This window comes from Hypanus sabinus, chromosome 1 (genome assembly GCF_030144855.1).
Source record: "Hypanus sabinus isolate sHypSab1 chromosome 1, sHypSab1.hap1, whole genome shotgun sequence".
In the NCBI taxonomy this organism is placed as follows: Eukaryota; Metazoa; Chordata; class Chondrichthyes; order Myliobatiformes; family Dasyatidae; genus Hypanus; species Hypanus sabinus.
Window position 1 is genome coordinate 67,131,168 of NC_082706.1, and position 21,411 is coordinate 67,152,578.

Below are 21,411 nucleotides of genomic sequence, written 5' to 3' on the forward strand. Positions count from 1 at the left end.
CAGTGAGGCTGTGGTCTGCAACTAACAGGCTCCTAGAATAGCTGTGACTGGCTTCTGAATGTAACTTGTTTACTTTTATTGCTTGCCAAGTTGTTTTTCTTTCTGCACGTTGGGTGTTTGATAGTCCTGATGAAGGATATTGGCCTTCCTTAGATGCTGCTTGGCCTGCTGAGTTCCTCCAGCACTTGGTGTATGTTGCTCTGGATTTCCAGCATCTCTTGCTCATGATACATGAATATGTGTCCTTTACATGTGGCTTTTGGGACTAACAGGTAATGAGCTGCTCAGGGTTATGTCCGGTACCCAGTGGGTGTACTGGACTGAGTAAATCACCTGTTGACTATCTATGTCAGCCCTCTGTTTTACTTCTATTGCAGGATTTTTATGTCTCTTATAAACATTGACTGTCCAGCACTCGACAACTCATGTTCTCTGATCTAACAATCCACTATATATATACACATGCACATGCATGCACACATTAATTTATTTCTTTGCTTGTTGTTGTTGTTTTCTAGTATTTGTGCATTTTCTCTTCTTTTGCACACTGTTGTTTGTCAGAGTTTGTGTGTAGTTTTTCATTGATTCTATTGTATCTCTTTGTTCTACAGTGAACTGCGAGAAAGGGTATCTCGGAGAGGTGTATGCTGACATATACGTAATTGATAATAACGTTACTTTGAACTTTGAAACTTCGGCATAATCCAGTGGATTGTCAGAGATTTTCTCCCTGGATGGAAATGCTAATAAAATGGGGATAATTTTAAGGTGATCATTAGGGGCATATCAGAGTTAAGTTTTTACACAGAGATTTGTGAGTGCATGGGACACCCTACCAGGGATGTTGGGGGCAGGAACAACAAGGACATTTAAGAGGGCTGTGCGGGAGGGAAGGGCTAGATAGACAGAGTAGGTTAAAAGGTCATTATCGTGGGCCAACTGTTACAATACAGGCCTTGCTCTCTATTGTAAAACAGTCTGGCTTTGGAGTTTGGGATCTCAACCCTGCTGTCTTCTTAATGTGGAGTGACATAGAGTCACAGAGAGTCTTTCCCTGACATTAGAGACCCTTCTGACCAATACTCCATACGGACTATGCTGACCAATGAGCACCCATTTTTAAACTCAGCACAGCCTGACCCATTTCGTTCTCCCCACATTCCCATCTATCTGGCCCAGAATCTACGCTTCAAAGAAAGACTTGGTATGTTTGAGGAACCTGCTGGCAATGAGTGACAGCTTCTGTGTTGTTGTCCTCAACATCAGATCCCTCAGCTCCCAAGGCAAGCTTCATTGATGGAGCCAAGGCATCTATCTCTTAGTGAGTGGCTGCAGCGGAAGTTGGAGATACAGTGATGTTCTCTGATCTGTCTCTCGATGGTGTGCTGAGTTTCTGATGCACTTCCCCAGTGAAATAAGCCAACTGTTGTTTAAGGCTCAAGGCCAGGTGAAAGTATTTGCCGGCCACACTCTGCAGTGTTTGTTAAACTGTGAGGAAGAGGCTCGCCTCAGTCAAGCAATATTTTCCATTGTTATTCAACAGAGAAGGGGGTAGTACAGAGGAGGGACTTCCCCACATGTTCCTGCCAGTGGGTGCCACCTGTCTCAGCACAGCTTTCTCTACTGGAGTTGGGGGTGTTCAAATCACAGCACTGCCAATCACCACAGCCTTCGCAAGTGGAACACCTGGATGCCTGACTAGATTTCACTGCAAACACGCGACTGAAAGAGGTAGAATGATAAACACATGAGATGCTGGGAATCAGAATCAGAATCAGGTTGGATATATAATAAGAAATTTGTTGTTTTGCAGCAGCAGTACTCTGTAATACATAGTAATAAAAAATCAATAAATGATAATAAACCATAGAACACTGCAGTACAGCCCCGTCAACCCTCCATGTTGTGCCGACCCATATAATCCTTTAAAAAAAAGTACTAGACCCACACTACCCCATATAACCCTCCATTTTTCTTTCATCCATATGTCTGTCCAAGAGGCTCTTAAATACCCCTAATGTTTCAGCCTCCAACACCATCCCTGGCAAGTCATTCCAGGCACTCACAACCCTCTGTGTAAAAAACTTACTCCTGATGTCCCCCCTAAACTTCCCTCCCTTAATTTTGTACATATGCCCTCTGGTTTTTGCTATTGGTACCCTGGGAAACAGGTACTGACTATCCACCCTATCTATGCCTCTCATAATCATGTAGACCTCTATCAAGTCCCCTCTCATTTTTCTACGCTCCAAAGAGGAAAGTCCCAGCTCTACTTACCTTGCTTCATATGATTTGTTCTCCAAGTCAAATCAAGTTACTTTTATTGTTATTTCGACCATAACTGCTGGTACAGTACATAGTAAAAATGAGACGACATTTTTCAGGATCATTGTGTTACATGACACAGTACAAAAACTAGACTGAACTACATAAAAAAAACACAAAGAAAGCTACACTAGACTACAGACCTACACTGGACTGCATAAAGTGCACAAGGACAGTGCAGGCATTACAATAAATAATAAACAGGACAGTTGGGCAAGGTGTCAGTCCAGGCTCTGGGTATTGAGGAGTCTGATAGCTTGGGGGAAGAAACTGTTACACAGTCTGGTTGTGAGAGCCCGAATGCTTTGGTGCCTTTTCCCAGACGGCAGGAGGGAGAAGAGTTTGTATGAGGGGTGCATGGGGTCCTTCATAATGCTGTTTCCTCTGCGGATGCAGCGTGTAGTGTAAATGACCGTGATGCCGGGAAGAGAGACCCTGATGATCTTCTCAGCTGACCTCACCATCCACTGCAGGGTCTTGCGATCTGAGACTGTGCAATTTCCGAACCAGGCAGTGATGCAGCTGCTCAGGATGTTCTCAATTCAACCCCTGTAGAATGTGATGAGGATGGGAGGTGGGAGATGGACTTTCCTCAGCCTTCGCAGAAAGTAGAGATGCTGCTGGGCTTTCTTTGCTATGGAGCTGGTGTTGAGGGACCAGGTGAGATTCTCCATCAGGTGAACACCAAGAAATTTGGTGCTCTTTACGATCTCTACCGAGGAGCTGTCGATGTTCAGCGGGGAATGGTCACTCCGTGCCCTCCTGAAGTCAACAACCATCTATTTTGTTTTGTTCACATTCAGAGACAGGTTGTTGGCTCTGCACCAGTCCGTTAGCCACTGCACCTCCTCTCTGTAAGCTGACTCGTCATTCTTGCTGATGAGTCCCACCACGGTCACCAAACCAGGCAACATCCTGATAAATCTCCTCTGCGCTCTTTCCATAGCTTCCACATCCTTCCTATAATGAGGTGACCAGAATTGAACACAATAAGCATTATATAAAAATTTTAAAAAGTAAGTGGTTCAAAATGAGAGTTAAGAAATAGTGTTCCTGAAACATTAAGTGTGTGTCCTCAGGCTCTGGTACTTCCTTCCTGAGGGTAACAATGGGAATGGCTGACCCAGTTAGAATGCTCTCCACCATACATCCAGAGCAACACACACAAAATGCTGGAGGAACTTGTTAGTTTCTGATATGCATTAAATCTCCAGAATCCTGCACCTGCCATGGAGTAAACAGCTCGCTATTTAGAACTTGCACCAACAAAAAAAAGAGTGTTATCAGAGTAGCTGAAGCGGGTTACCTGGTCACCTGCAAAGAGTGTTATCAGAGTAGCTGAAGCGGGTTACTTGGTCACCTGCAAAGAGTGTTATCAGAGTAGCTGAAGCGGGTTACCTGGTCACCTGCAAAGAGTGTTATCAGAGTAGCTGAAGCGGGTTACCTGGTCACCTGCAAAGAGTGTTATCAGAGTAGCTGAAGCGGGTTACCTGGTCACCTGCAAAGAGTGTTATCAGAGTAGCTGAAGCGGGTTACCTGGTCACCTGCAAAGAGTGTTATCAGAGTAGTTGAAGCGGGTTACCTGGTCACCTGCAAAGAGTGTTATCAGAGTAGCTGAAGCGGGTTACTTGGTCACCTGCAAAGAGTGTTATCAGAGTAGCTGAAGCGGGTTACCTGGTCACCTGCAAAGAGTGTTATCAGAGTAGCTGAAGCGGGTTACCTGGTCACCTGCAAAGAGTGTTATCAGAGTAGCTGAAGCGGGTTACCTGGTCACCTACAAAGAGTGTCATCAGAGTAGCTGAAGCGGGTTACCTGGGTCTCAGTAAGTGGACCATGGTCACAAATGCGAGAGATACTGCAGATGCCAGAAATCCAGAGTAACACATAAAAAACGCTGGAGGAACTCAGCAGATCAGGCGTCATCTATGGAAGTGAATAAACAGTAGATATTATAAGCTAACACCATTCATCAGCCTGGAAAGGAAAGAGGTAGAAGCCAGAATAAGAAGGTGGGCAGAGGCACAGCCACCAATGATGGCATCTCCTAGAACCACTTTATATCAGTCTAAGGTATGTATATAATAGTGACTTGTACACTCTGGTTTATAGGATTGCTTTTATATTTATATTGATTGTGTTTTTGTGGTTTTTTATTATACTTGCTGTGTTTCTTTTTTCTGCCGCATTGGATCCGGAGTGACAATCATTTTGTTCTCCTTACATTGCTGTACTGAAGAATGACAATGAAGTCTTGAGATGCTGGCAATCCAGAGCAACACACACAAAATCCTGGAGACCAAATGTTATGCAACTTTACAAAGTGTCTCACCATGCATCTGGGATTGGTTTATCCTTGCAGTTTAGGAGTGTTCCTCAAATAAAACAGTACAGCACAGCGAGGTCATTTGATCCACAATGTCTGTATTGAAGACAATGCCAAATTTAACTCTTATTGTTCCTCCATTTAGACTACTTGATGTACTTATACTTTGACATGAGCTGCATGGATGCCATGCTAAGCAAAGCCTCACTCTACAGTACAGTTAACAACAATTATCAATTACCACAAGTCAGGCCAACACTTCCTTTCTCAGATAAGGAGACAAAAAGTTCCAAAAAGTTTAAAGTACTTTTATGATCAAAGTAAGTACACTGTTTACAACCTTGAAATTCATCTCCTTACAGGCAGGCACAAAACAAAGAAACCCAATAGGACCAATTAAAAACTCGAAAACCCAGTGTGCAGAAAAAAAAAACAAACCATGCAAACAATAAAAATAAGCAAATAATATTCAGAAGTGAAGTTTATGAAATAAGTCCACAGCTACGAAACCAGTCACAACCAATCTTGGAGCCCGTTAATTGCAAGCCACAGCCCCAGGTCAGCACAGAGATGAGTAAGCCTCACAAAGCAGCGTGCTGAACACCAGCCTGTCCCTTGCCTCTAGTCCCAACACCATGACCTTTTCAATCTGGGCCGGCACTGAAATTGACTAAATTGGCTTTTCCTCACTCTTGGACCCGGGCCCTGCCACTTTGGGTCCCGCTGGCTCAATTTGGCCCAAACCCAACGTTTCCAATCTGGCCCAGCACTTAAGTTGGCTAAATAGTGGGTTGTTCCTCACTCTTGGACCCAGGCCCTGCCACCTCGCCTCTGCTTTGCTTCGGTTCTACCTCTTCAAATTGCCTCCAAGTCCACTCCAGCAGTGACCAAGTATTGGCTTGTTCCTTACTCTCAGGCCTGGGCTCAGACCCCGCCGCCTCGCTTTGGTCTGTACACACTAAGCCGCAATCATCTTGCACCTTCAAGATTTCAGTTCACACCACAAAAATGCCAGGTGGCATAGGCAGTTCAAAAGCTCAACTCCAAAAATGAAGCTACAGCCAATTGATTGCAGTGATCGTTTTTGAGAAAAAGTGTGATTGATAACGTAATTAATAGTTGTGTTTGCTGCCAGCATGACACCACTGTGCTTCACCAACACCGTCTTAAACCGTATGATTATATTATATATATTATATAATAATAAAGATTATACTTAAGTTTCTCAGATCTGTACTCAGTTTAAGCAACTACAAGTGTGCAGCATTCAACATGAAAGTAACAATTGTAAATGAGTGGACTGCTAGAACAAATGTAGACAAAATCTAAAACATACGATATGTACAGCACAACAGTCAGGCAAAACCCCACAACATTAATTCTATTTCTCTCCACAGATGCTGCCTGATCTTTCAAGTATTTTGCTTTGCTTCATATTTCCAGGATGAGGAGAACTTTGTTCTCAGTTCTGTTCAGTCAAGGGTCAATCAGAGGTCTGGATCGAAGGTTGAAGATCAATCAGAAGTCGAGGTCTGCAAACCTCTAAAAGTCCATGGGTGTATATGGGAATGTGGGAGAAAGGGAGGAAAGGGGCTTCTTTCACTGTTATTGTTTTGCTGGAGCATAAGACATAGGAGCAGAATTAGGGCATCATGGCTGATTTGTCCCTCTGAACCCCATTCTCCTGTTTTCTCCATGTGACCTTTGATGCTCTGTTTAATTAAGAACTCATCAACCTCTGCTTTAAACATACCCAGTGACTTGACTTTCACAGCCACCTGCAGCAATGAATTCCACAGATTCACTACCCTCTGGCTAAAGGAATTCCCCCTCATCTCTGCTCTACATGGACGACTCTCTACTCTGAGGCTCTGCCCTTTCGTCCTTGACTTACGCAGTACTGGAAACATCTTCTTCACATCCACTCCATCTAGACCTTTCACTATTCGATAGGTTTCAATGAGATACCATCCCCATTCTTCTAAACTCCAGCTAGTACACATTCAGAGCCAAAAATGATTGTCATACATTAACCCTTTCATTCACAGAATCATTTTTGTAAACCTCCTCTGGGCCCTCTCCAATGCCCGCACATCTTTTCTTGGACACTGAGCCCAATACTGCTTAATTTTTGTTGTGTTCTGTGTCATTCTTCTGAGTTTTGTGGGTGTGCTACACTGGTGCAGGGATGTGTGGTGACTCTTGTGGGCTGTCCCCAATGCATTTCCGGGTGTGTTAGTTGTCAACACAAGTTTCACTGTGTGTTTCATCGTACATATGATAAATAAATCTAAGACCCTAAGACTCGGGAGCAGAATTAAGCCTTCTATATCTAAATCTAATCTAATTTTAAACAATGAATAATCTACTAATTATGAGCAAGCGTAATTTGCAAAAGATTATCTTTGGTGGTCTCATTTAACTTCCACTCTCTGCTTTTCCTCCTGTGCTGTAAACAAAGCAGACGCTTACTGTAATGCAGCAGACACCAAACGTCATCGCGTTTTTTGGATGATTTGGTTTAATTCCTGGAAGTTCCAACTCCATAATGTCATGGGAGGAATTGAGATTTTAGGAGGAGGGTCACATGAATCATCACAGTGTACAATGAACGGACACAGTGCTTAAAGCCAAGATAACTGAATGGCACCCAACTTGCAATGTAACTGCCAGATCGAAAATCTGAAATGGTCAGTTTTTTGGCAAGTCCCACACTGCAGCGGCTGGAAGCACAGACTAAGCAGCTGCAAACTGTGTTGTCTCTTGCTATTACAATGAGAAGGAAATGACTACATGCAGATAATGCTGAAAATGATGTTTATTTGGACATGTGTGGCCATTCAAGTGGATATAATTATGTCCAATAATTTCTCAACCCTCCCCTCTCGTCTTTTTTTTTCCCCATTCCCCATTCTGGTTCCCCCTTACCCCTCCTCTTCTCATCACTTCCCTGCTTCCCATCCTCCTTTGATTTTCCTTGCCCCATTTCCCTCTCCTGTCAGATTCTTTCTTCTTCAGCCCTGTCTATATCTCTTCTATCTGTCACCACCCAGCTTCTCACTTCGTTCCCCTCTTCCACCAACCTACCTTCCCCCTCACCTATCAATTGCCATCTGGTATCCCTTCCCCTCCCCCCACCTGAGTACTCTAGCTTCTTCCTCATTCCTTTCCAGCCCTCATGAAGGGTCTCAGCCCAAAACGTCAACTCTTTATTCCTTTCCATAGATGTTGCCTGGTGTTGTTCTGGATGTCCAGCCTCTGCAGAATCGCTTTGTATTTATAATTGTGTGTCTTTTAGCTTTTCTGTTGCACATCACTGTTGGACTTAATTTTACCTTAAATTCCCTTCTTCCCTCCCTGACTCTCCCTCCCTCCTTCAGAGAAGAGAGTGGGCTGATTTTCAGCTTGCCAGCCTCACTACCCACCTTATCTGCTAAGCATGGTGTAATACTAGCAAGCTTGACCTGGCAGGGAGTTGTGCTCAGCCCACAAGTCTCAGCCAGGGCCAGACATCAACACTGAGATGATTCCACGACAAATGGGTTCACTTTCAAGGGCTCTACAACTGATTTTGTTGGAACCGGAGTGATAGGGCTGAGGACGCTGCAGTTGATATACAAGTAGATGCAGTGTGTAGTGAGTCAATGTGGAAGGACAGGCAAATTATAGGACATAATTGCTGTCAATAGGATAAGTTGAAGTGCAACAATAAAGGCAACATTGAACATGATGATGAATGCACAGCTGAAGGTGTTATATTTGAATAAGGTAGCATGGTCAGAGATTGGCAGCTGTGATGTGGGCATCACTGAGTCATGGGGAAAGATTGGCCAATTCTGCTCCTATATGTTATGGTCTATTATAGCGAGGAAAGTCTAGGCCAGACGGATGACCTTCAGAATACAAGAACATCTCCTTAGAGAACGAATAATTCCTTAGGGAAGGAATTTCTTTCGCTAGAGGGTGGTGAATGTGTGGAATTCATTGCTACAGTGGCTATGGAGGCTAAATCATTGTATATATATGTAAAGTAGTGGTTGTCAGGGAGTCAAAGGTTATGGGGAGAAGTCAGGAGAATGGGATTGAGAAGGATTACAAATCAGCCATGATGGAATGGTGGTACAGATTTGATGGTCCAAATGGCCTAATTTTGTTCTTATGTTTTACGGTCTTATATTTCCAAAGATTTATCGAATTTAGAATAAACAAATACACTCTTTTATATAAAGGCAACTATTGAAGTCATAGGCACTGCAATCTCCAAGGTAAACTCACCTTCATGGGAGGGAGAGCTTCTTCACTCGGAGGGTGATGAGAGTGTGTAACAAGCTGTCAGCAGACATGGTGAATATGGATTCAATTGCAGTGTTTAAGAGAAATTTGGATAAGAAAATGGACGGGAGGAGTACGGAGGCCTATGGTCTAGGCAGAATAGCTGTTCAGCATGGGGTAGATGGGCCAAAGGGCCTGCTTTGTGCAGTAGTGCAGTATGACTCTATAACTCTGGTCCAAAGCTTACATCTTTCCTATCTGTACCCCTCATGACTTTTTATACCTCTATCAAATCTTTCCTCAGTCTTCTACGTTCCAAGGAATAAAGTCCTAATCAATTCAGTCTTTCTATATAACTCTGGTTCTCCAGACCCAGCAACATCCTTATAAATTTTCTCTGTACTCTTTCAATCTTATTTATATCTTTCCTTTAGTTAATTCACCAAAACTGCACACAATACTGCAAGTTAGGCCTCACCAATGCCTTAAACAATTTCAACATAACATCCCAACTCCTGTACTCAGTGCATTAATTTATGAATACCAATGTGCCAAATGTTTTCTTAACGATCCTATCTACCTATGATGCCATTTTTTAAAAAAATCTGTCGGTATTCCTGGATCCTTCAGTTCTACTACATTCCCCAGTGCCCTACTGCTCATTAGTAGACCCATCCTGGTCGGTCCTCCTGAAGTGAAACATCTCAGACTTGTCTGCGTAAATTGATTCTCCCATTTTTCGGTCCATTTTTCCAGCAGGCCCAGATCCCACTGCAAGCCAAGATAGTCTTCCTCGCTGTCCACTACACCCCCAATCTTGGTGATACCAGCAAATTTGCTGATCCTGTTAACCACATCATCCAGATCATTGATATAGATGACAAACACCAACAGATCCAGCACCAATTCCTGCGGCACACTAATAGTTACAGGCCTCCAGAGAAGCAACCATTTCCTACCACTCTCTGGCTTCTCCTGTGAAACCAATATCTAATCCAATTTACTATCTCATCTTGCCAAGCAGCTGAACCTTCTTGACCAATCTGCCGTGCAGTATCTTGTCAAAGACCTTGCTACAGTCTATGTAGACCACATCCACTGCTTCTCTTTCATCAACTTTCCTGGTAACTTCCTCAAAAAACTCTATCAGATTGGTTAGACATAATCCACAATGCACACAACCACACTGACTATCCCTGATCAGTCCTATAATTTCCTCTTTAACAGAAGAGACACTTTCCACAAAAAAAAAACCGCAAGTTGCTTCCACGTCCGGTGCTGTGCTTCAGATTATCCAAGCACCAAAAGCAGTAATTAATGGAAAAGGAGAGACGGGGAGTGCACTCAGAAGTGATGTCTCACTGATTCTATTCTAAGTGAACCCTTACTCCCAGTGTGAAGCAGTTAGAATGCCAGTTCCACACTCCACCCCAAGCATAGCTTGGTGCCAAAAATATTTGTGGTTCAGCAAGGCCTCACTGAGAGTCATTTCCTTCTAGTATCATTAACTGGATCATCAGCTTTGAAAGCCACAAAATGACAGCGTACTTCTCTCAGTGGACGGGAAGCCTTGTGGAAGAGCGGAATCAACCCAGAGAGAAGATTGCCAATTTCTTCCTCTGAATTAATGCAAAGACTATGAATAAAAGTTTTCCAAGATTAAAGCTTAGCATGTGTACCATGAAAAGTGTTGTTTTGCATCAATGACCGACACAAAAATTGTGCAGGGCGCAGACTGCAAGTGTCATAGAACATTGTAGCACTGTACAGATCCTCCGACCCATGATATTGTGCCAACCTTCTGACCTACTCTAAGATCAATCTCACCATTCCCTTCGACATAGCCCTCCATTTTTCTATTCTCCATGTGCCTGCCTAAGAGTCTCTTTCAAGCCCCTAATGTCTCTCCCACCACCCCTGGCACCACTGTCTGTAAAAACCCTGACATTCCCGCCCCCCCCCCCCCCATACTTTCCTCAAATCACTTTATTAATCACCTTATACAACACCTAAAATTAGCCATTTCTGCCCTGGGAAAAAGTCTCTGGCTCACCACTCAGTCTATACCTCTCAATGCTGCTCTGCTTCCGGCGCCAATATAGCATGCCCGCACTCCCTAACTCTAACTTGTACGTCTTTGGAATGTGGGAGGAAATGGGGAATCTGGAGGGTTAGTAACTTATGGGCGTTCTGTGTTGAAAATTCAAAGCCACATTAGATATTTCTTCTCATCTACGTCCTGCAGCAGTTACACATATGAGACAGTGACCCCTGCAAGCAGACATCATGTCACTGGAAACATCAGCTCTACATCTACTCCATCAATCCTATTAAGAGTTTTGTGATTAATTTAAACAACATTAAAACCATAAGACATACGAGCAAAATTAGGCCATTTATCTTATTGAGTCTGCTCTGCCATTCCATCATTGCTAATCTATTTTCCCTTTCAAACCTATTCTCCTGGCTTCTACCTATAAACATTTGTTAATGTATAATTTATCATAAATTCTACTGTATTTCTTGGACGCCCAAACTAATCAAGAACCTATCAACCTCTGCTTTAAATTTACCCAATGACTTGGTCTCCACAGCTGTCTGAGGCAATGAATTTCAGTTTCACCACCCTCTGGATAAAGAAATTCTACCTCATATCTGTTCTAAACAGATGTCCTGTTCTGAGGCAGTGCCTTCTGGGTCTGGACTTAATCACTGGTTCGTTCTGAAAGAGATGGCTAAAAGGTGGCTCAACAATGACTAGATTCTAGAATGGTTCTGGAAGACTGGAAAATTGCAAATGTCACTCCACTCTTCAAGAAGGGAGAGAGGCAGAAGAAAGGAGAGTATAGAACAGTTAGTCTGACCTCAGTGGTTGGGAAGAATTAGAGCCGATTGTTCAGGATGTGGTTTCAGGGTACTTGGAAGCACATGATAAAATAGGCCGTAGTCAGCCTCAAGGGAAAATCTTGCCTGACAAACCTGTTGGAATTCCTTGAACAAATAACCAGCAGGTTAGACAAAGGAGAATCAGTTGATTATGTGTACTTGGATTTTTGCAGGGCCTTTGATAAGGTACCATACATGAAGCTGCTTAACAAGCTATGTGCCCATGGTTTTACAGGAAAGATTCTAACATTGATAAAGCAGTGATTGATGGGCAGGAGGAAAAGAGTAAGAAAAAAGGGAGCCTTCTCTGGTTGGCTGCCGCTGGCGAGTGCCGTTCCACAGGGGTCTGTGTTAGCACCATTTCTTTTTATGTTTTACATTGCATGTAAAAAGTATTCATCCCACTTGAAATTTTTCATGTCTTATTGTTTTGCAACATTGAATCACAGTGGATTTAAATAGTCTTTTTTTGACACTGATCAACAGAAAAGACACTTGTATCTGAATGAAAACAAATTTCTACAAATAAGACTAAATTAATTACAATTATTTAACACAAAATAATTGATTGCATAGTTATTCAGTAGATGCACCTTTGACAGCATTTACAGCCTGGAGTCTGTGTGGACAGGTCTCTATCAGCTTTGCACTGCAATTTTTCCCCATTCTTCTTTACAAAATCACACAAACTCTGTCAGATTGCATGGGGACTGTGAATGTAAGAGCCTTTTTCAAGTCCAGCCACAAATTCTCATTTGCTTTGAGGTCTGGACTGGGACTTGGCCACTCCAGGACATTAACTTTGTTGTTCCTGTGTAGCTTTGGCTTTATATTTGGGGTCATTGTCTTGCTGGAAAACAAATCTCCTCTCAAGTCACAGTTCTCTTGCAGGCTGCGTCAGGTTTTCCTCCAGGATTTCCCTGTACTTTCCTGCATGCATTTTACCCTCTACCTTCACAAGCCTTCCAGGGCCTGCTGCAGTGAAGCATCCCCACAGCATGATACAGCCACCACCATGTTCCATGGTGGGCAGTGTTTGGCTTACACTAAATATATCATTTAGTCTGATGGCCAAAAGGCTCAATTTTGGTTTCATTCGACCATAGAATCTTCTTCCAGCTGACTTTAGAATCTCTGAAATACCTTCTGGCAAACTCTAGCTGAGACTTCATTGAATATTTTTCAATAGTGACTTTCTCTTTGCCACTCTCCCATAAAGCCATGACTGGTGAAGCACCTAGGCAGCAGATGTTGTTTGCAAAGTCTCTCCCATCTCAACCACTGAAGCTTGTAACTCCTCCAGAGTCATCAGAGGCCTTTTGGTGGCCTCCCTCACTAGTCCCCTTCTTGCAGGGCTACTCAGTTTTTGAGGATGCCCTGCCCTAGGCAGATTTACAGCTGTGCCATATTCTTTCTGTTTCTTGATGATTGATTTAACTGTACTCCAAGGGATATTCAGTGACTTGGGAAATTTTCTTGTATCCATCTCCTGACTTGTGCTTTCATGAGTTGCTTGGGGTGTTCTTCTGTTTTCATGATGTAGTCTTTGCCACGACACTGACTCACCAACAGTTGGACCTCCCAGATACAGATGTATTTTTACTACAAACAAATGAAATACCTTGACTGCACACAGGTCTCCAAAAACAGACCTCCATTTAACTAATTATGTGACTTCTAAGAATCAATTGACCACACTAATGATGATTTGGTGCGACTTATTAAAGTGGATGACTATTTATGCTATCAAATTATTTTGTGCTCTAAATTTGTGATTCATTTAGATCACTTTGTAGAGATCTGCTTTTACTTTGAAATGAAAGTCTTTTTCTGTTGATCAATATCAAAAAAGTCAAAATAAATCCACAGTGATTCGATGTTGTAAAACAATAAAACATGAAAACTTCCAGGGGGTGTGAATACTTCTTATAGGCTTTATATGTCAGTGACTTTGGTGATGGAATTGATTGCTTTGTTGCAAAGTTTGCAGACAATATAAAGATAGGTAGAGGGGCAGGTGGTTTGGAGGAAAAAGAGAGGCTATAGAAGGAGGTAGACAGATTAGGAGAATGGGCAAAGAAATGGCAGATGGAATACAGTGTGGCAAAATGGATGGTCATGCATTTTGGTAGAAGAAATTAAAGGACTGACTATTTTCTAAATGGGGAGAAAATACTAATATCTGAAGCACAAAGGGATCTGGGAGTCCTTGTGCAGGATTCCTAAAGGTTAATTTGCAGGTTGAGTCAGATGTAATGTTAGCATTCATTTCAAGCGAACTAGAATATAAAAGCAAGAATGTTATGTTGAAACCTGATAAAGCACTGGTGAAGCCTCACTTGGAGTATTGTGAGCAACTTTGGGCCCCTTATTTTGGAAAAGGTGTGTTGTAACTGGAGAGGGTTCAAAGGAGGTTCACAAAAATTATTCCAGGATTCAGTGGCTTGTCATTTGAAGACTGGTGGCTCTGGGCCTGTATTCACTGGAATTCAGAAGAATGAAGGAGACCTCATTGAAACCAATCAAATGGTGAACGGCCTTGATAGAGTGGATGTGGAGAAAATGTTTCCTATGGTGGGTGTGTCTAGGCCCAGAGGACACAGCCTCAGAATAGAGGGTTGTCCTTTTACCACAGAGATGGAGGAATTTCTTTAGCCAGAGAGTAGTGTACCTGTGGAATTCATTACCAAAGGCAGCTATGGAGGCCAAATTTTTATGTATATTTAAGGCAGAAGTTGATGGATTCCCAATTAGTGAAGGTATGAAGGGATACAAGGTGGGGGAGGGGAGTCAGGAGATAGGGGCTGAGAAAGAAAATGGTGCAGCAGTCTCGATGAGCCAAATAGCCTAACTCTGCCCCCACAGCTTGTGGTCTGATGGTCTCATAAGTACACTTTTTTGCCCTGAATAAACTCATCACCTTTCTCAACATCCAAAGTTCTCTTACCTTGTCCTTCCTTCTGACTGCAACGTACTTGTCCTGTCCTCTGTGCAGTTGGTCTTTAAATAGCCTCCAGATGTCAGATGTGGACTTGCCCAAAAGACAACTGTTCCCAATTAACTCTCCCCTGTGGTGAACAGAAGGTATCTGCCCTCATAGTCAACAGCAAGCTATCAAATGATGCATCTTCTACTAACTTCCATATCTCCATATGGCGCAAAATATGGCAATTTTAACCAGCTGAATGTATGCTAACTCATTAGAGTAATCCTATTCCCCATTAACTTTGTTTGCTACCTACCCATACCACTTCCTTGTGAACTCTAGTCAGAGCACTCTGCTCATCTACAGACTGCAGACAATTTAGAGAGGGTGATCAACCTATCAACCCACATGTCTTTGGGATAGAAACATAGAAAACCTACAGCACAATACAGGACCTTCAGCCCACAATGTGCCGAACATGTACTTCCTTTAGAAATAACCTGGGGTTACCCATAGCCCTCTATTTTTCTGAGCTCCATGTGCCTATCCAGGAGCCTCTTAAAAGACCCTGTCGTATCCACCTCCACCACTGTTGCTGGCAGCCCTTTCCACGCACTCACCACTCTTTACATAAAAAACTTACCCCTGACATCTCCTCTGTACCTACTTCCAAGCACCTTAAACCTGTATCCTCTCGTGTTAGCTATTTCAGCCCTGGGAGAAAGCCTCTGACTATCCGCACCATCAATGCCTCTCATCATCTTATGGACGTGGAGTGAAACTGGAGCTCATGGAGAAAACGCATATGGTCACAGTGAGAACACACAAGCTCCATGCAGACAGCTCCTGTGTTTCTTGAGCTATGAGGCAGCAGCTTTGACAGTTGTGCCTGAAGCTTAAATAGGCCCCTTCCTAACATGCCAGAATATAGTACATTGCAGCACAGTGCTGGTCCCTCAGCCCATGATGTTGTCCCTTCCCTCCTACATAGCCCTCTGTTTTTCTATCCTCCATATTGAACATAGAGCTTAGAAGAGTACAATGCAGAAACAGGCCATTCAGCCCACAATGTTGTGCTGAACCAGTTAAAAAAGTAAATCAAAAACACCCTACACCATGTTCATATCCCTCCATCTTCCTCATGTTCATGTGCCTATCCAAACATCTCTTAAAATCCTCTACTGTATTTACCTCTACCATCATACCAGGCATCTGCCAGTCTCCAAGTGAAAAAACCTTATCTCTCACATCCCCTTCAACCTATTCCCTCTTACCTTCAATGCATGACAATACAACCCTGAGAAACAGATACTCTCTGTGCATTCTCTCTATGCCTCTCATAATCTTGTAAATCTCTATCAGATCTCCTCTCAGCCTCCAATGCTACAGAGAAAACAACTTAACTTTATCCAGACTCTCGTGATAGCACATGCCCTCTAAACCAAGCAGCATCCTGGTGAACCTCCTCTGCACCCTCTCCAAACCCTCCACATCCTTCCTATAGTGGGGCGACCAGAACTGTATGCAATACACCAGATGTGGCCCCACCAGAGTTTTATAAAGTTGCAACATAACCTCATAACTTTTGAACTCAGTGCCTCGACTAATAAAAGCAAGCATTCCATAAGCCTTTTTAAACACCTCATCGACCTGTGTAGTCACTTTTAAGGAGTTATGAACTTGAATCTCAAGATCTCTCTGCTTAGCAACGCTGTTAATGATCTTGCCCTTAACAGTGCACTGTTTCTCAGGCCAACTCAGCCACAGGTTATATCGTCCTGTATTCTTTGCCAGTCTTCTACATTTTCCACAACTCCACTAACCTTGGTGTCACCCTCAGACTTACAATTCCACCCATCTACATGGTCATCCAGGTCATTTAGATACATCTTAAACAGCAGAGGTTCCCGCACAGATCACTATGGAATTCCACTAAATAGAGGCCTCCAGTTTGAATAAGTCCTTTCAAACACTACCCTCTGCCTTCTATGCACAAACCAGTTCTGAATCCAAATGGCCAATTCGCTACAGACCCCATGCATCCTGATCTTCTGGAATAGCCTCCTGTGAGGGACTTTGTCAAATGCCTTACTAAAATCCATGGAGATAACATCCACTGCCCTACCCTCATCAATCTCTCTCATCACCTTGTCAAAAAAACTCAGTCAAGTTGATAAGGCATGACCTGCCACACACAAAGCCATGCTGGTTTCCTAATTAGGCTGAGGGTTTCCAAATACACATATATGCTATCCCTAAGAATTTTCTCCAGCAGTTTCCCTACAATTGGCATGAAACTCACCAGTCTATAGTTCCCGGGATTTTCCTTGTTCTCTTCTTAAATAGAAGTACAACATTAGCCACTCGCCAATCCTCTGGGACCTCACCTTGGCTGGAGAGGATACAAAGATACTGGTCAAGGGCCCAGCTATCTCATCTCTTGCCTCCTTCAATAACCTGGGTAAATCCCATCAGGTGGGGTCTTATCCACCTTAATACTCCATAGAAGGTCCAACACTTCCACCTTCTTGACCTCTAAACACCCTAACGTATTTATAAGCTCAGCACTGAACATGTCTATTTAAGAGTCTCTTAACTTCCTCTAATATATCTACCACATCTGGCATGGCATTCTATGCACCCACCACTCTCTCTGTAAAAAACTTACCTTTGCCATCCTCCCTATATTTTTGTCCAATCATCTTAAAATCATACCTCCTTCTATTGGCCATTTCAACTCTGGAAAAATGTCTCCAGCTGTACACTCGACCTATGTGCTATATCATCTTGTACACTTGTATCAAATTGCCCCTCATCCTTCATTTTCACGCCAAAGAAAAAAAGCACTAGCTCACTTGACCCACTTCTGGACCACACCCCTCCATACCATCCCATGCATGTATTTCTCTTTTCAAATAATTGCTGTGGTTTGAATAGAAAGGTCTGGAAGTTATGAGCTGACTAAAGTCTGTCAGGATAATGGAGGAATCAGGTTGAAGAAGTTAATAGGAACAGCATTGTCATTCACACTGTAGGATATGGAGCCCAGCATTGCAAGGCAAAAGCATAAAAATTCATAACATGACAGCTATCTGATTTACTCACAGGGTTGAGGTATAACCAAAATGAATGTTGGGCTGAATTTCACTTTAGCATGGATGGTTTTCCTGTGGGTGATGCAATGCTCCCAATGCATAACCACAACTACAATGAACAAGGTCAATGAGTGCATGGGAACATCAACACTTGTGCATTCCCTTTGTGAGCACACACCGTCTTGACGTGGAAGGAGGTTGCCGCTCTTCACTGCTACTGGAATCCTTGCATCTGATGCCATGGGACTCATTTCCCTACAAAGCATGTGGTGGTTCAAAGAAGATGTCTCACCACCACCACAAGGGCATCCATGGGTGGGAAATAAATGTCAGTGATGATAAAAAGGTGAATTCATTCAGAATAAAATGATGGAGTCATGGAGAATTACAACACACAAACAGGCACTTTAGCCCAAACAGTAGGTGCCAAACTATTCTGCCTAGTCGTGAAGGTCAGCGGTGCATATGAGTGAGAAAGGACATCTGCGGTACAGGCCTCCATTCTGTGCTTGAAGGTCATATGAACAGAAGGCACGAGGACTGGTCAGACAGAGCAAGGGCCAGTCAGTCGATACGCCCTGACCTTGAGCCTGGAGTTTATGGTCCCGTCATTGGCTAGTCTGGGGGTTGACACCTAAGACTGGAAGCCAAAGCATAGAGGTTGGACGCCCCTTCTGGAGTTGGAGAACTGTCTGTTTGTGCAGGTGGATGGGGGAGGGAGGAAAGAGGTTTGTTTTGCTGTTATTATTCTGTTGCTTGTTGTGTTTTCCATTGTTCTATCAAGCATTGTGGGCATGCTATGTTGGCATCAAAATGCATGATGACACTTGAGGCTTGTGTCCAGAACATAACTGGATGTGTTGGGGGCAGCCGGCAAGTGACACCAAACAGAAGGACTTCCTTTTAGTACAGTGATGAGGAGGAATTTCTTTAACAGGAGAGTGGTAAACCTGTGGAATTCATTGCCTCAGACAGCTGAGGAGGCCAAGTTATTGAGTATATTTAAAGCAGAGGTTGATAGATTCTTGATTAGTAAGGGCATCAAAAGTTATAGGGAGGTCAAGAAAAGTGGGTTGAGAAGGATAACAAATCAGCCAAGATGAATTGGCAGTGCAGATGCAATGGGCTGTATGGCCTAATTCTGCTCCCCTGTCTTATGGTCTTATGATCTGGCCCATATCCCTCTAAACCTCTCACATCCATGTACCTATTCAACAACCTACCTTAACCACTCCCACTGTCAGCTCATTCCCTTTAGCGACCACATGTAACGCTGCAGAAAGGCCTGCACATTAACCCTATCTATGATCTCATACATCCCTCATTCTCCTATGCTCCTTTGAAAATGTCCCAACCTGCTCAACCTTTCTCCATTCATTAGTCCACCAAGTCCTGGCAACATCTTCGTAAATCTCCTCTACAATCTTTCCAGCTCAATCGCATTGTTCCTGTAGCAGGGTAGCCAAATGATGTATTAGGCCTTTGGAAACAACCAATAACCACACATCTGCTTACACTCCATTGTACGGGTCAACTCTTTCCGCTCAACACTCCTAGAAAAGGTACCACTGAAAAACCCCAAAATCCAAGTTTATTGCTGACATTGACGCACATACACAGGGGTATAAAGACCACAAAAGTTAGCTTTCCGCAGCAAGAGTACATTCCAAGACGAGGACAAACATAACATTATTAATTATAGATTACTTACACGTGTACAAAGTACATGGCAAAGTAAGTATAATGACATGAGTGGAAGATTGAGAGAGAAGGAAATATAGAGTCTGAGGTAACGCTAGGGTTAACATAGAACAGCACACATTCTTCGACCCACCATGTTTTGCCATGTTGACCCTATTCTAAGATCAATCTAAACCCTGTCCAGTTCAAGAATCTGATGGTAAAGGGGGAGAAACTGCTGTTGAGGTGTGGGTGTTCAGGTTCGTGTACCTCCTGCCCGATGGCAGGAATGAAAAGAGGGTATGGCCAGAATGGTGGAGTTCACTGATCATGGATTCCACCTTCCTGAAGCAGATGTCCTTAATGTCCTGGTTGGCATTCAAACAAGTCCCCACCATGCAAGATTGGAGAATTGGGCAGTTTTCCTTCCCCATGGGCCAAGGTGCCTGAACTGTGTTATACTACTCTATGTATTATGTACAGCTTATTTAATGACAGATATGCAAAGAGCAAACGTGCAGTCGCTCAACCTCCTGAAATACCAATGTCGATCCTACCTTCAGGCATTAGAGATTGAGTTGTAGGTCGCCTTTCATCTCTTTGGGTTCCCAGGATTATTTATTCATTTACTATTATATGCACAGTTAGTCTTCTTTTGGACATCAATTGTTTATGCATAGTTTTTTATGAATTCTACTACATTTTTCCATAAATGCCTCAAAGTAAATGATTCTCCAGGCTGTATTTGGTGATATATAGGTACACATTTTGATAATAAATATACTTCGTAGTTGGAATAATAACAAGTCCCCGCTATGAAAGCTTGGAGAGTTGGTGGTTCTCTTTGTCAGTGGGCTGAATGGCCTGTACTGTTTTCTCTGTTTGATGTACAGTTTATTTAATTACAGATATGCAAAACAGCCACGATTTATCTTCTTCTGCACACTGCTTGCTTGTCAGTCTTTGTCTTTAATTATGTTTATATTTTCATAAATTCTGTTGTATTTCTTTATTTTCCTGTGAATGCCTGCAGGAAAATGAATCTCAAGGTAGTATATAGTGACATAGATGTACTTTGATAATAAATTTATTTTGAAATTTGAACTCCTGCATCAGCTCAGGCATGCAACTCTTCAAAAGTCAGCAAACAATCTGCTGGAAGAACTGAGCAGCATCTATCAGAGGAACAGAACTATCCCATGTTTCTGATTTAAACACTGCATCACCTGGAGCATTCCTTCCCTCCATAGCTACTGCTTTTCCAGCAGATTGTTCATTGTTCTCAATTCCAGCACCAGTGGTGACAACCACGTACATTGATAATCTCTGACTTTTGAAGGATTGCTGACTTCTGCAAATGTGAAAATATGTAATGCATTTTGCAAAACCCATCAACCCTATATACTAAAATGTACACTTCAATATTTTTCTGATCTAACATTGTTAGAGCTTGTTTGAAAATCCCACCTCTACTGCAACCCGCTAAAAGATTCCCAAAGACTGTCAGTATAACTTTGTTCCCCTTTCTACACAGGAACTGTCTGACCTGCAGAGTACTTCTGCTTTCTGCAATGTTGACATCCATTTCACGAGGACTAGAATATAAAAGCAAGGATGTAATGTTGAGGATTTATAAGACATTGTTTAGACCATTCTTGCAGTATTGTGAGCAGTTTCCAGCCCCTGATCTAATAAAGGTGTGCTGGCATTGGATAGAATCCAGAAGGTGTGCATAAAAATGATCCCAGGAATGAAGAGATTAATGTGTGAGGACTCTGGGCCTGCACTCACTGGACTTCAGAAGATCTCATTGAAATATAGTGAACATTGAAAGGCCTGAACAGAGTGAATGTGGAAAGGATGTTTCCTGTAGTGGGGGAGTTTAGCACCAGAGGGTACAGCCT

At 42.9% G+C, this 21,411-nt stretch overlaps 1 protein-coding gene across 8 annotated transcripts in view; it reads right to left on the reverse strand.

Annotated features, from left to right (window-relative positions):
• Positions 1-2,304: 2,304 nt before the first annotated feature.
• The window catches only part of LOC132394452 (uncharacterized), a 191,571-nt gene continuing 172,464 nt past the window's right edge, over positions 2,305-21,411 (reverse strand). For 7 of the 8 annotated variants that reach the window (XR_009512330.1, XR_009512333.1, XR_009512329.1 and 4 more), the window contains 2 exons: positions 4,138-4,248; positions 2,305-3,285 (listed from right to left, as the gene is read on the reverse strand). Coding sequence is in view for 2 of the 8 variants with exons in the window: in XM_059970647.1 (XP_059826630.1) it covers positions 3,193-3,285; positions 4,138-4,248 (204 nt within the window). In the remaining 6 variants the exon portion in view is untranslated. Of the gene's footprint in view, positions 3,286-4,137; positions 4,249-19,430; positions 20,535-21,411 lie in introns of those variants that run through there. The other variant, XR_009512337.1, reaches the window with a different exon arrangement.